The sequence below is a fragment of the Hippocampus guttulatus genome, chromosome 4 (assembly GCF_054856545.1).
Source record: "Hippocampus guttulatus isolate MCC_2025c chromosome 4, RoL_Hgut_1.0, whole genome shotgun sequence".
NCBI classification, from domain to species: Eukaryota; Metazoa; Chordata; class Actinopteri; order Syngnathiformes; family Syngnathidae; genus Hippocampus; species Hippocampus guttulatus.
In genome coordinates this window covers 7,782,551-7,798,112 of record NC_141264.1, presented here as the reverse complement: position 1 = coordinate 7,798,112, position 15,562 = coordinate 7,782,551, and the positions used below count along the sequence as shown (strand labels likewise).

Below are 15,562 nucleotides of genomic sequence, written 5' to 3'. Positions count from 1 at the left end.
GAAGGGCGAAGCTCTCAATTTACCGGTCGATCTACGTTCCAACCCTCATCTATGGTCACGAGCTATGGGTCGTGACCGAAAGAACGAGATCCCGGATACAATCGGCCGAAATGAGTTTTCTCCGCAGGGTGTCCGGGCTCTCCCTTAGAGATAAGGTGAGAAGCTCGGTCATCCGGGAGGGGCTCAGAGTCGAGCCGCTTCTCCTCCACATCGAGAGGAGCCAGATGAGGTGGCTTGGGCATCTGATTCGGATGCCTCCTGAACGCCTCCCTGGTGAGGTGTTCCGGGCATGTCCCACTGGGAGGAGACCCCGAGGAAGACCCAGGACACGCTGGAGTGACTATGTCACCCAGCTGGCCTGGGAACGCCTCGGGATCCCCCGGGGAGAGCTGGAAGAAGTAGCTAGGGAGAGGGAAGTCTGGGCTTCCCTGCTAAAGCTGTTGCCCCCGCGACCCGGCCCCGGATAAGCGGTAGAAGATGGATGGATGGATGGATGGACAATGGCAAAGAGCAGTTAACGGGACAATCAACAATGCAGTGCAAAGTCTGACTGGCACTCGTCATTCTGTAAATGACGTCACTAGCTGAAGATTGCTGAACAAAAGCATTTTTGCTGTTAAGCGCAGTGTTATGAGTCGAACTATGAACCTGTGTTGTTTGGTTAAAAAAAAAAAAGACAAAAGTATGCTTGGAATAATTTTAGCCATTAGTATTACCGTAAATTTCTTTTTTTCCACACTTTCAACACTGCGGCGTGTAATATGAAGCGGCTTTTTAATTATTATTTTTTCCATCGCGGGAAAAACATGGACCAATAAAATGAATGAAACTACTCATTCATTTTATTGGTCCAATGAAATTGTATGATTACCGGTAATCACAACTTCCTTATTTCAGTCTTCCTTCTAGCCCTCATCAACATGGAGAATACCAGACGAAAAGCATATGATGCAGCTTTTAAACTAAAAGCGATCACTCTGGCAGTTAAAGAAGGAAATCGAGCTGCTGCCTGTAATCTTGGCATAGACGAGTCGATGGTGCGAAGGTGGAAGAAGTCTATTGTGGAAGAAGCTCCGGCAAGAAGACCTGAGCCAGTGTAAAAAGACAACCAAAAAGACCCATGCACATTTGATTTGCCCCTCACTCGGACTGTAAATAAAAAAGGTCACTCTTCCGTCAGACTGAAAACAAGCGGCCACGAGAGAACACATTTTACTTGTGTTTTGAGCTGCGCAGCATCGGGCCTAAGGCTGCCACCGATGATAATTTTTAAGCGGCTGACTATAGAAATAATTTCATACATCTTTTCCCATTTATATGATTTGCATTATTCTATTTAAACCTAGTGGGCTGCAGTATTTCTCCTCATAATTACGCAAATGCGCATCAAGATCTCTCTTTGTCTGGCCTCTTATTATGCGTTTCAGCGTACTTTCGTTGGGCAAATGCATTTATCATGCTCATAAAAATATGGAGATTATTTTAACCTTAAGAAATTGTTGCGTTTTTTCTGCGGGGGTTCAGCGGGGGACCGCGTCCGCGGCCTCACCCGGAGGCGGAGCGCCTGCGTCTCTGCCGCCTGCTCCAGGCGCCTGGAGCAGGCGGCAGGGACGCAGAAGCAAATCCCCGGCTACTCATTGGCCAGCGGTTTATAATACGGTGCAGCGCATATAATTACAAAATTGATTTTTCTTCATAAATCTGAGCATGCGGCTCTTAATCAGGTGCGGTCTGTAGCCCCGAGTTTATTGTACTCAAAAGATGGCTGGCCAAATTTACTTCCCTCTTGACGTTTAAGGTGAAATTACATGGTGTGGGCGAGCCAATTCTCTTTTGTTTATGTGTCATTAAATATCAACTGGGAATGACAAACATCTTGAAGCAAGGTAGCATTGCCTCTTATTTAGAAAACCGTTTCTTTTGTTTCCCTCAAATGTATTTAAAGCGTATGGAAGGGGTCAAAAGTGATCTCAAAGATTTTCACCCAGTGCAGCTGAGTCTGGAACAAACTCCCCTGAAAAACCAAAGTTTTATCAACTGCACAAAAATTGTGCAGGGTTTATTTCTTGACTGGGCCTACCAGCTGATTTTGAAGATCTTTGGTTTTGGCGAGAAGCTGATCCTCTCTCTGACTGCTGCTGTCCCTGGTGGTCTGGTGCTCTTTCTGTTCCAGTAGGAGGTCACCCCGGGCAGCCTCCACCTGGCTCTGCAGCTCCAGTTTTTGCTGGATCAATAACTGCTTGGCTTCCTGCAACTCTCGCAGCTCCTGAGGTGCGACACACATGCAAAAACAACAATTTGAAACATGTTCATAATTGTCGATGGGGTCACTCGCCACTCACTCTGATCCAGCAGCTTTAAGATGGATTTATACTGTGGGTCTAAGTGAGCAATTCCTATTTTGTCTTTAGAACCATGTAGTGTAATTCCAGGCTAAGACACATTTCACGACAACTTCGTCGAGCTGAACGGAACAAATAACTGTGTTGTTTGAGCCATGTATTTAAAAGCGTGACTCTTCAAATACTGAGACTATTTCCCCGAAATTATGACAGTCAAAATAATGAGAAAGCTATGACAATAGCCATTATCAAAGAAAACAACCTTGCAAGGAACTGACCTTGTCACTCCTCTCAGTTAGTATTTTCATCTCCAAAGTCAGCTTGGCATTGTTCTTTTCCAGGTTACTCTTGGCTTTGAGCAGCTCCTCCATTTTGCTCCTCTCCTTCTCCAGATCTACCTTAACTTGACCCTGAACAAGTATCATCAAGCAGAGATTGTACTTAGCTTTTGATCTGCACATCCTTGTCCTTAATGTTTCAGAATTACAGTCACAGCAGACAAATGCTGGCCATACACTGACCAGTTACAACATGACGACTAGTGATAGCCAGTACAAGAGCTGTGTTAGATAATATGCCTTTACAAAAATCACAGTGTTTAGTATACTGACACTGCGAGAGAGGTTTTGATTTAAGATAAACTATGTATACAGTAATATGTATTATCTTAGCAATACTGATAGATTAATCATCTTGTTAAAGTGGCCCTTGCATACTGTGCTTTTACCGGATGTAACCACTGAAAGAAAAAGTCAGCACACATCTGGTCCAGCCAAGGATTTGTTTTGAGAGGATGTTACATTTGTCGAATGTCTCACCTGTTGCTTCTGGAGATCTTTCAATGACTTCTCCTGCTGTTGGAGTCTCTGATCTCGACTACCTAGCTCCTGCTCCAGAGAACTCCGGCTCTTCTTTAGCTCCTGGATCTGATTTTCTAAGACAGTCTGATGGGTCTGGTTAGCCACCAGGTCCTCCTGGTTCAAACGTAGCTTGTCCTCTGATACCTACAATTCAGTAAATGTTCATTGGTGAAAGGCTGTTTGTGATCTTACTTTGATTCAGGTGATCATATCATCTTTTCAGGATTGTTCCCTTTTACATGGCCTACAATAAATATCCATATTTTCCTGATGATTGGGAATCTTTGGTCTGCGGTAGCCATTAAAAAAAAAAAAAAAGACTGATACATTATAGTTTCAAATTTTAATTATCGATATATAATGTTTTGTTTGGGTTTGCATGGCCCTTTTAAGGGCCAAATTAAAAAAGATGATCCATGGAGAAACCTACATGCAGTAATTTCTCATTCCTGCATTGAAGGGAAAACAGGGACTGAGGTGCAGGTATCCGCAAGTGCAAGACAGAGGTTGAACTGGACCTTCAAGGAAGAATGTCTATCAACTGGAAAAGTGTGCTTACAGATGATTTAAAAAAAAGTCCTTTAAAAGTTTGATTGGAGCCAACTTCAATTTATTATAGTTTAGAGCCTCGTGCATATTGGCAGCTTGAATCATTTTCCGAGAACAACACTTTAAAACTTTTGTTAAAAGTGACACTAATTATTTTGTGCATTTAGTCACCTGTGATTTTTTTTAAAACAGATTTTGGTTTGTTGACGTCTTGCATGGCTAATCATTGCCTAAAATAAGTTTGAATTGAAATACATGGATTATTCTGTTAAATATAGTATATGTATTGTCTTTATTTACGAATTAGAAGAGTCCAACCACAATGAAATGCATTACTGTTGTTTCAGCCATATATTTTGTGGGGTCTTAAGTGAAGAGTAACTTTGGTGGTTGCGGTTTATAATTCTTATTCAATATAAAAAAGACATAGGGCTGCTGATTTTATGTATTTTGTACGGAAAATCAGCTCTATTACAATGTTTTCAGATCCGTGATTATTTTCACGTTTTTTTTTAGTAATATTGTGAAAATACTGACAGTTGTGATAATTTTGGTTACAAGTATTGTGATATGAAATGCCCATTCTCCTTCATTTCTAGATTCAGATAGCGTGTACACTGCAGCACAGGTTTAAGACGCACACGCACACACACACACACACACACACACACACGCGCGCGCCTCTTAAAATGAGATTAAACTCAACCTACTTTGAGGTCTTGCTGTAGTGCTGAAAGCTCCGACTCTTTTCCATAGAAGTCCGACTGGAGCTTGGTGAGGCTTTCGTGACTTTGCTCTAGGGCCTTCTGTAGCTCTGCTGTCCGGCTCCTCTCAGAAGACAGCTGCTGACTGACTTCTGTTGCCTTCTCTCTCAGTTGACGCTCTTCCTCTACCTGGAGGAGACAATCCAATTCATTAACACTCAGAAGACTACGATTACCCTCTGGATAAATTGATGGCTCACGTGCGTATACAAGAAGAACGATCCAACATTTTTGCTTCATACTTACTTTCTTAACACTGAGCTTCTCAAACTCCGCAATTTGTCCCTTCAGCTTCTTCATCTCCTCCTCATAGCTTCCAGTGGCCGTCTTAATGTGCGCCTCCAGCTTCCCCAAGTTTTGCTCCTTCTCCCTTAACACTTCCTGAGACTTTACATTCTGCTGTTCCACTGATGCTACCTGCAATTTCAGCTTCTTCTCGACCTGGCATTTGAGGAGAGACAAAAGTTCCTCCACTGTTGCATTTAAAAAAATTAAATTAAATAAAAAAATAAGTTCTGCCAGACGTCCAGAGGTATTTTCATCCACACGGAGTGGACTTTCCTGAATGCCTTCAACCAGGCGAAATACTTTTTATTTTAACTCCGCCTTCACTGTTTGTGCATTCATTTTGGAACTTGGAATACAGAGATAATTTTTTAAAATGCCATTCATGCTGTTTCATAGATTCTGTATACAAGGTGTCGATACAGTCTGGGGACGTGGTTTAAAAAAAAAAAACTTTTTAAAACAATTCGATTCAATTGTAAGGTTTTCTAGAATTTTCAATGCATAATTCCATGGGCATTGCAACATTCAGGTGAACTCGATGGATTAAGTCTGCATTGCCATTGATTTCGGCACATTGACTGGTAATGTGTTCTCTCATGGTTTAAATCTGTAATCTTCAGAGTACACTTTCTCTTTCAGCATGCCCCGGAAAATAGTGTCAAGGGAAGAAAGGTCTTGTGAACAATGGGACCACTCCAATCCTCTTTGTACACAGACTTTCTGAACACCCTGTACCCAACCGATATTAAACATAATACTGTAATGTAGAAATGGAGGTGTCAGACTATGCAGCCAAATCAGCTGCTTTATTATCCAGCATTTCCCCTGGCCAAAAATGTGTTTTCATGGGGACTTTTATAAATTTTATCTATTTTATTTTTTTTAAAGCCCTGCTGTGTGCGAATGTTCAGTGAAGCCCGGGATATCATATGTGATCCATACCCACCCACAATGAGGTCAGATATACAGAGACCGTATAAAAGCCTTTCTATATTTTTACCCATCCCACATAGTTTAAACACATTTAAACTAGTTAAAGCACACTTTCTTGCATACAGGACAATGCAGAAGCTACTGGTATACTATAAAAACCCATTAAAACAAATATAGCAAGGTAACCCTGTACCTAGAAAAATATACATTGTGAAAAACATACATTCGCATATGGCCTTTTTTCAGCACTTACTTCTCTCATTTGCTCCAGTTGTTGCTTGGATTCCATCAAAGCCTTGCTCATGCTCTCGTTATTCTTCTGAAGCTCTCCTCTTGCCTTTTCAAATGATTTTTCCTATGTATTAAAAACAAACTTATGTTACTCGAACTCAAGAATAAGCAACAGGGAAGTTTCTTTTTTTTTTTTAAGTCGGGAACTGCTTGGAACTATCCCAAACATTTTACGTGGCTGTCCTTTGCCCTCTCACTAACAACGAAGAGTGACCTTTTAAAACTTGAACCTACTGAACAAATGCTCATTCACGGAAATAGCAAAGTCTCAAATTCAAGTATGCTTTTAAGATCTGCTACATATGGAATGAAATCAATGTTAAGTGGGACAAGGAAAACATCTGTCACCCTCTGGACGGCTGGGCAGTATTGTGCTAGATGCTGACATCATGCATCTGTCAGTAGCCCCTTTTCAACAACCAGGAATATCCCTTCCGCCGCGTCGTGTGTTTGTGCAACTATATAATAAACTAAGTGGAACTGACCTTTTCCTCCATGGCTGCCTTTTGATTCTTCCTCTCAGTGTCTAACTGACTCTGACATTCTTTCAGGGCCTTACGAGTCTTGGAGAGACTTTCTTGAGTGGAGGTCAGCTCTTTCTTTTGAGTGTCTTTCTCTTGTTGGCCCTTCAGTAAGTCTGCAGCGAGGTCCTTTGCTTTCTTGTCCCACTCTGTATGCTGAGCCTCCCGTTCTTGGGTCAGCTTGGCCACAGTGAGCTCAAGGGCAGCTTTGCCCTGCTCGCAGCAGTTCAACTGATTCTGGGTGTCACTCAAAGAGGAGGTCTTTGTCTTTAGTTCCTCTTGAAGTGCCACACACCTAAATGGAGCAACATACTGTAAATTGTTACAATGATTTGTAAATGACAACAATTTGAAAATAATGCAGGTTGAATGCATAGCTTTGCTTTGAGACGACTTAAATCAATGATTTCCAACGTGCGTGCTGGAGCACATTCGTGGGCTGTGAGAGCTCTTTAGGTGAGCTGTGGGATTTTTCAAACTTCACTAAATTGGTCAGTACATTTACCTATGACAGCGACTTGTAGTAAAAATAAGAAAAAAATTAATGATCTCCTCGTAGACAGCAAAATGTATTTAATTGACGTGTATCCACTTTTTGTGACGTTTTTGTTTGGTGGTGTGCCATGAGATTTTTTTTTAACTTAAGATATGTGCCTTGTCTCAATAAAGGTTGGGGATCACCGTCTTAAATTATGTTCTGCAATGAATCTCCATGAAAAATTCCACGTATTGTATTCAACCTATGGACCCCCATATTTTGTTGGTATCATTGACAGCAAAGTTTCTCAAACTATTTCCGTCAAGGAATGCCTCATAAGGAAAGATGAGGATTCACACACTAGACAACCAGGATTGTTGTGTGCCTTCATGGATCTGAGATTAATGCGGTATGACATATCATATCCAAGCTTTTGACCCAAATCTAAGGCAGAGAGGAGTAATTGGTTTAGTATGTCTCATTGGCACGTTGGTCTACATACTGTACAACATCCGGTGTATCCACCTATCCATTTCCATACCCACCCTGCTTTTTCATTGTCCACCAAAACCTGCAGCTCCTTAGCTTTTTGTTTGACATCGAATGCCTCCTTCTGCAGATTCTTCACTTCTTGATGCATCTGATCCCTTGCGGCCCGCACTTCCACGACCTGTGCTTCCAGTTTCTGAGAAATAAGCACATCAGTTTCAATGACTCGTTAAATCCATTTGAGGGGACAATGTGCATACATTTGCACATGCACTAGAACACATTTGACACTGACCTTATTGAGCCCCTCAAGCTTCTCTCCATGTTGCTCCGAGGCAAGAAGTTTGTCCTTGTACTCTTTCAGAGAGGCTTCCAGCTGACCGCATTGTTCCTGCCTCTCTTTGAGCCGCTGCGCCTGCTCCTCCATTTTCTTCTGAGCTTTAATAAGCTCCTTCACAAAGTCATTCATGACCAATATATTAATCAAGTCCTTACTTTGCATTTTTTTTTACACCTAAAGCAAAACTATATTTAAAAATTATTGAAGCTAACAAGTCACCTGTTGCTTGTCCTGAAGTGCATGCTGGGCAGACTCTAGGTTATTCTCCAGGTTGGCTTTCTGGGCAGCCTTGGCTGCCTCTGTAGACAGCAACATCTCTGTTTTTGCCTTCAGCTGGTGGAATACAGGCCAAATACAAAGTGGGAATTTATCCAGAACAGATCCCACTTGCCTTTAAAACTAAAAGGGTATCATTACCAATAGCTTACCTGAGAGTCCAGCTGAGTCACCTTCTCCTTACTATCTGCGAGCTGAGCAGTGAGCTCAGTGACTGAAGTCTCCAGGGTGTGGGCCCGGTCCTGAGATGAACGCAGGAGAGTTTTCTGCTCCTGAACCTGTTTATGCAAGTTGTCCTGGGCTTGCTTGTTGCTCTCAGATTGATTCTTCATCTTGTCGGTCAGCTGGGTTACCTTTATATTGAGAAAATAAGAAAATGTTAAAAGCTACAGTATATACATCCAGATTCAGAAATCTTTATAGGATTAAAACATAAATGAGGGAAAATATATTTTCTATATCGCTTCCTACACATTGGGGTCTTGGGGGAGCTGGCTATGTGTATCTGTTAGGGGTGTAAACAAAAAACAACTTAAATATGAGTGCATTGTATTGAACCACATCGAATCGCTCCACTTTGAAATATTGGGAAAGACGTATCGAATCGAGGGAAGGGCAACACGGTGGTTGACTGGTTAGCACACCCGCCTCACAGTGCAGAAGTGCCGGGTTCGATTCAGACTTCGGACGTACTGTGTGGAGTTTGAATCTTTTCCACATGCCGGCTTCCTCCCACATTCCAAAAACATGAGGGCAGGTTAATGGAACACTGGAAATTGTCCCTAGGTGTGATTGTGAGCGTGAATGGTTGTGTCCTGCAATTGGCTGGCAACCAGTTCAAGGTGTACCCTGCGTACTGTCCGAAGACAGCTGGGATAGGCTCTAGACGCCTGTGACCCTCGTGATAAGCGGATTTGAAAATGGATGGATGGATGGATTTTCGAGGGAAAGGGCACATTTACAGTCCTGACAAGTTCATCCAAATGTACTGTATGTAAAATGACAACAAAAAAAGTAACTGGAAAATTCTGAGCCCTACCTCATCGTAATTGAACTCAATCAAATTGCTCCATTTTCATATCTAACCGTCCTTGAATCGCTTCACAGCCCACATATCGAAAACTGTATTGAATTGTCTTTTGTGAGATGAGATGCACACCGCAACTTTGTGGCAAGGCTAGTGATGAGTTTGTGAAGTGGTGTAAAATTTTTCGACTGTAAAAGGTGTGCCTTTCCTCAATAAAAGGGGAGGAAACACATCTGCGTCTTTAAGAACAAAACATGATAAAGCACTCCTTTGTAGAAGTTGAACTTAGGAGTTAGAGATTCAGTAATAGAATTCATATCGCACCAGTCACACTGACATAGTAGGAACTAGGTAAATAATAACACTACTTTTCAAATTCTTTGCTTTAGGATTCCCTGACTAAGAGTCCAGGACGATTATGGTAAAGTCTGCCTGTATGTATTTATTTTCAACAGTCTTGTATAAGGTACCTGAAAGTAATCCTTCAGTTAAAAGGACAGGTAGCTTCATGTAAAATTACTTTGGCAGAAGTTAAAGTCACCTTGTAGAATACTACTTGAATAAACATCTCAAACTAAAAACCTATTTTCTAAAATGAAATCTTATTATCAAACAAAAGAGTAAATGTTTTTAAAAAAGTGATTAGTTAGAATTTCATTTACATCATATTTTTATCCATTTTAATTTAATTTTGTATAGTATTTTTGTTTTAAAAGAGTGAGAGAGCGAGAGTTCCTGAAAGAGAGAAATAGAAGAGGGAGAGAGAGAGAGAGAGAGAGAGAGAGAGAGAGAGAGAGAGTAAAAGAGAAAGAGAGAGAGAGATAGACGTATCTTAACGTGACATTTCTAAACTTGACCAAACTGGATGAGTGGTTTGCCAAGGTGAAAAGGTGTTGTTGTTGTTTTTTTTTTTTTAAAGCAAACTATTCCATCCATGACTTTGGGTGAGAGGTGTGGTAAACCCTGGACTGGTCACTAGTAAATCACTGATACAGACAATCAACCTTTCACACTCACATCTATGAATAATTTGGAGCCCTCAATTAAGTTAAAATGCATGATTTAAAAATTTTGGCCTCACCTGCCAACACTGCATATGGTTTTAGTTTTTTGGGGGGGGGGTTTCTGTCAACTGCCAAGGCCAGAGGAAGGGATCCACGTGCACAGGGTTAGGGAACTCCAGTTCCTTGAGAGCCATATCCTGCCTGTTTTAGATCCCTCCCTACTCTAACACAACTGTTTCAATTGTTCATGATCGTTTCAGGCCTCCACAGAGTTTGCTGAAGAGCTGATCAGGTGTGATGGAATAGGGAGGGATCTAAAACAGGCAGTATATGGCTCTCGAGGAACCGTAGTTCCCTAACCCAGCAGGTGCTGGCACCCAAGAACTGCGACTTATCAAGGGAAAATGTCTTATGAGGTCTGGGTATGCATGGTTGGATAGGTCAGATTTTTTTCTTTTTTGTCATACATCTGTCCATATGTACATTCTTAGCACTCTTTGATAGACTAAAGGGGTGTTCACACGGCAAGATTTGGTCCGGTGCTACCCCAGTAGAGCATTCACACGTGCAAATTAGCTCTGGCGTAGCCCCGGAAAACAGCTTACGCCAGACCAAATTTGATCCACCTGAGGGAGGTGGTTTAAAAATTTGCTCCAGAGCAAATGCTGGTTTGCGAAGCAACACCGATGTAAATTTGCACGTGTGAACGCAACTGGGTTAAATTTGCTCCAGAGCAAATGCTTGTGAAGGGTTGATTACATACGGCGAGAATGCGTTGCTTTCGTGCTCTGTCGGACTTTGTTTGTTTAACGACACAAGACTTGGCTGGTAACATCTTTCCTTTTGTAGGAGACTGGACTGTCTCGGAGTTGTTTGTGTAGTTTGTTCCTTTGTTGTGTGTTCACAACCCCCCGCCCCCCCATATAATTTATTTTGTGATTTCCTCTCTTGATTTTCTGTTTGGCGCAATACGCGTTTGCTTTTGAGTGTCATTGAAGTCATCGTTAATTTACGTTTTCGGGGGCGGTCACTCTCGAGCAGAAGGCACGGAGACCGAGAAGGAGAAGGACATGCCTGTCCAGTAGTCGCTTGAGTTGTGTATACGTTTTAAAAAGAACCAACACGACCGCTCATTTGTTTTCTGTCGTTTTGCTCCGCTGCAGAAACTGCCGTGTGAACGCAAGTGGGGCTGCACCGACACTGTGCCGGTGCTGATACGCTCAGCGGCTTTGTACGTGTGAACGCTCCACACAATTTGCTGCGGTGTAAAATATATCGCAACAAAATACATCGGTGCAGCGCCGGAGCAAATGTGTGCCGTGTGAACACCCCTTAAGTGAGGCCCATGAACAGTACCCAGTCCTTTGAAGCAACATGGCTTCAATCTCATGGAGTGTTTTATTATTAAATGATTGCTATTTTGATCATATGTAAATTATCTTACATTGTGATGGCTGGCCAAAAGTAAAGTTCAGGGCCCAAATTGTCTTTGCGTTCCCCTGACATATAAATGAGGTAATTTGGTTTAGTTAATTTAGTCAATACAGTGCACCTCCACCACAAGTTGTCTGTGAATGAAAGGAAGAAAAGAAAAAAGACAAACTGTTAATAACCCGACTATTATTTTAATCGGCTGCTATTTTCTTATCCTGTTTCCTGCCAACTGCACGTTTTCAGTGTGAGAGTGTCAACTCACGAACCTGTTCCTGTAGTGCATGTGTTTTCTCTTTTAGTTGGTTGAGCAAAGCAGTCTCTCCTTCCCCTGCTTGAATCTTGGCACACAAGTCTTCTCTCTCAGTTTCCAGCTGGGTCACAATGTCCTTACTCTTCTGAAGCAGGGCCTCCAAGTTTTGGATTTTCTGGTCCTTATCTCCAATTTGGCGTAATACCTGCTCCAGGTCATTCTGCAGCAATAAGACAAGGACCCATGAGTATCAGGATTGTATTTTGAAGCAAATTGGAATGGAAAGAGGCTGAAAGAAACACCCGTGATGACAATCTTTTGAACGGGAATGTCTCTTGCTAATACAGGAAAACACTGGCATAGTCACAGTTTGGCATTCAAAGATTGTGCAGGGGCAAGACCCTCTGTCATTCACTGAAAAACTCACCTATCAGTTTATTTGTGCGCTGCCCAAAGCCATGTCTGATATAAAAATATTGATATTGCATCATCTGGTGGCATTTTTTGCACCGGGCAACTTTGATTACCGGTAAGTGAGGGGAGGCGCTTCATTGAATGGGCTTCGTTTTTGACAAAACAAGTGCTTTGCCACAATCTTGTGGGGGCCATACACAATCAAAACCTTTGAGAATGTTTAAATTACTCATGGATTTTACCTACTTGCAGCTGGGCTCGCTCCCTTTACCCTGGTAGTAATGGGGGTTAACTGTTTTTTTAAGGGGGTCAGCCGTTTATGACGGGCCCAACCTAAGATTGTGATACTATAAAAAGCGTAAGAACATGCACTAATAAAAGGTATGCTTTCTACCGCTGCACTAACTCTTTCATTTTATTGTTTTACATTTATGAAATAGTGTTTTTGTTTTTTTCATACCAATATTGTATAACTGCACATATGACTCTTTCTGCTTCCAAATGGCCTGCAAAGTTGTGGCACAACAATAAATCATCGATAAACCCTGCGATTGGCTGGCAACTGATTCAGGGTGTCCCCCGCCTACTGCCCGGAGATGGCTGGGATAGGCTCCAGCACCCCCCGCGACCCTAGTGAGGATCAAGCGGTTCGGAAAATGGATGGATGGATGGATAAACCATAACGATATACTTTGTAAATATATCGTAGCCTATATGAACTGTGGTGCATTCTGACTTGCATACAAATTTGGGTTATGTTACTCCCGTAGGAATGAAACGGTCAGAAACCAAGGACTTCCCACATACTTTTTTTAATGTATCAAACTAATTAAAGGAATTTGGAGTTGCATGGCAAAGCTAAAGGTTTAAAATAAATCCTTGATTTTTGTGTGCCTTACCTGTGACTCGCGGAGTTTGCCATTGGTGTTCTGCTGCAGTGCTTGCAGCTCCTGGTGCTGTTGCTTGGCTTTCTCCAGCTGGTGCTGCAGGTCAGTGTTCTTATTGGCACTTTCCTTTGTCTACAAGAAAACGATGTCTGTATTCTTTCAACTGCATTTTGCACCACTTATTCATCTATTTTCATCTCTTTTTTTTTTTTGAAAGGGCAGCCAACACTGGTTTCTTCCCTTTTTTTTTTTAAATGAATATACAAAAACTTAATGATATAATGATAAAATATTTATAGTAGCACAGCACCTGACAGAATCAGGCAAATTTTTGATTTGTGATCGGCTGCAAATTGGTTGACATTAATTCAGAGTTAGGATCCACATAGGCTCAATCTCAGGTCTACCTGTTCTTCAGCACGCGAGAGTTTAAGCTGCAGGTCTGCTGCTTGCTGCTCTCTGTCCTTCAGTTTGTCCCCAGACAGCTGCCTCTGTTCTTTCAAACGACCTTGCAGCTCACCCACTTGCCTCTCGGCCTCCAATAGTTTTGCATGAAGCTAGACAAACCACAGGGGGAATAATAAGGATTACATCAGAGATGTAAAGATGATTCTTAATTTCCTTAACAGGGTTCATGACGTCTGTCTATTTATAAGACAATTGTATTTTCATGATGTGGAAACTTCATGTAATCCGCTATTTCTGACGAACCTCCAGTCTTCCATCATTTTGGAAATTTATCCCAAATCCAATCTCCAACGTGCCAGAATGCAAAGAAATCAGCCTTCAAAGGTTGGACTCACCTGACCAATTTCAGTCTGCTGTTGAGCACCTTGGCTGTCCTTCTCTTCCCTCTGCTGTTCCAACTGTTTTCTCTCAACTTTCAATTCGGCATGCTTCACCTCCAGGTCTGTGATCTCAGCCTTCAACTTGGCCATCTCCTCAGCTTTCTCTCCGAGCGCTGCATTGGCTTTCTGCAGGGACATTTCTGTTCCTGTGGCTCGGGCCTGCAGCTCCAGGATTTCCCGCTCTTTCTCTCTCAAGCTATGTTGGCCTTCCTTTTTGGCAGTCTTCTCTGTCTTAAGTTGCTCCTCTAGCTGCTGATACTCCTTTTCCTTGCGTCCCAGCTTTTCAGAAAGACTCTGAAGAAAGGAGACATGGGGAAGACATAAGATCGTAGAGAAAAGGACAAGTGTTTGTCAGTTAAAAAATATATATCTATATTTTAATTTTAAAGCCCCGAAACAAATACGCAAGAAAAAAATACTGGCATATTTAGAAAAATGTGAGGACAATGGACCCCCATGATTCATCTGGATAATTGATGTTCATTCAATTGCATTTATTGTTATTTTTTTTCTTTTATTTAAAATCAAATTTTCACAAAACCACAGGGTTGGCTCCCAAAAATAAATAAAAATATCCATCCATCCATCCATCCATCCATTTTCCGAACCGCTTGATCCTCACTAGGGTCGCGGGGGGTGCTGGAGCCTATCCCAGCCATCTCCGGGCAGTAGGCGGGGGACACCCTGAATCAGTTGCCAGCCAATCGCAGGGCACACAGAGACGAACAACCATCCACGCCCACACTCCCACCTAGGGACAATTTTTATAGCGTCCAATCAGCCTGACATGCATGTTTTTGGAATGTGGGAGGAAACCGGAGCACCCGGAGAAAACCCACGCAGGCCCGGGGAGAACATGCAAACTCCACATGGGGAGGCCGGAGCTGGAATCGAACCCGGTACCTCTGCACTGTGAAGCCGACGTGCTAACCACTGGACTACCGGGCCGAAATATTTAAACATTTTTTACAGTGGGGGGGGGGGGGGGGGGGGGGGTGGACCAGGTGCTGAACCACATGTCGTGCAATACAATACAATCACATTTTAGGGTGCATGTTTTCTCACCAAGATCACAAAAAAAATGCTGCTACCTATGGGTGAAAGCCTTCACGTTGGATACACTGTCAAGCCACATGTGGATAGACAACCCTTGCAGAAATGTATAGAAATAAAGTGTTGCACATTGACATCCACATCTAGTCAGTGAGTGGAAATCAATCCACACTGGCTCACTGGTGAAAAACTTCTATTTTAGGAACATGCAGTGGTAGCAAGATAAAACTGGTTTTGTTAAAAAGGTGAGGTCTTCAAGCTTTCTGCTGTTGTGGTCTTGTCAGGCCATTGTTGTGTCACCATCAATGTTTTAATTTTTATGTAAAACGTAGTTTATTGCCATTTACTGATTAATGCCGTGGATTTATTTTCTGTTCCTTTTTTTCGACAAAAACATATGAGCAATAGCTTTTGAGAAAGAAAATTGGGTTTTCTTATCTTCAACAGTCATTGAGATATAAGATAACGTGAGGTGACACAGACTTATGAAACAACCCTGTATGTCCATGACCTT

At 42.2% G+C, this 15,562-nt stretch overlaps 1 protein-coding gene across 3 annotated transcripts in view; it reads right to left on the bottom strand.

The window, feature by feature from the left end:
• The window catches only part of eea1 (early endosome antigen 1), a 33,684-nt gene that overhangs the window by 8,158 nt on the left and 9,964 nt on the right, over positions 1 to 15,562 (bottom strand). For all 3 annotated transcript variants that reach the window (XM_086108552.1, XM_086108554.1, XM_086108555.1), the window contains 15 exons: positions 13,951 to 14,289; positions 13,555 to 13,704; positions 13,160 to 13,279; positions 11,863 to 12,066; positions 8,284 to 8,484; positions 8,075 to 8,188; positions 7,811 to 7,966; positions 7,572 to 7,711; positions 6,513 to 6,843; positions 5,990 to 6,091; positions 4,762 to 4,956; positions 4,462 to 4,644; positions 3,161 to 3,346; positions 2,621 to 2,752; positions 2,081 to 2,266 (listed from right to left, as the gene is read on the bottom strand). In XM_086108552.1, the coding sequence (XP_085964678.1) occupies positions 2,081 to 2,266; positions 2,621 to 2,752; positions 3,161 to 3,346; positions 4,462 to 4,644; positions 4,762 to 4,956; positions 5,990 to 6,091; positions 6,513 to 6,843; positions 7,572 to 7,711; positions 7,811 to 7,966; positions 8,075 to 8,188; positions 8,284 to 8,484; positions 11,863 to 12,066; positions 13,160 to 13,279; positions 13,555 to 13,704; positions 13,951 to 14,289 (2,739 nt within the window). The remainder of the gene's footprint in view (positions 1 to 2,080; positions 2,267 to 2,620; positions 2,753 to 3,160; positions 3,347 to 4,461; positions 4,645 to 4,761; positions 4,957 to 5,989; positions 6,092 to 6,512; positions 6,844 to 7,571; positions 7,712 to 7,810; positions 7,967 to 8,074; positions 8,189 to 8,283; positions 8,485 to 11,862; positions 12,067 to 13,159; positions 13,280 to 13,554; positions 13,705 to 13,950; positions 14,290 to 15,562) is intronic.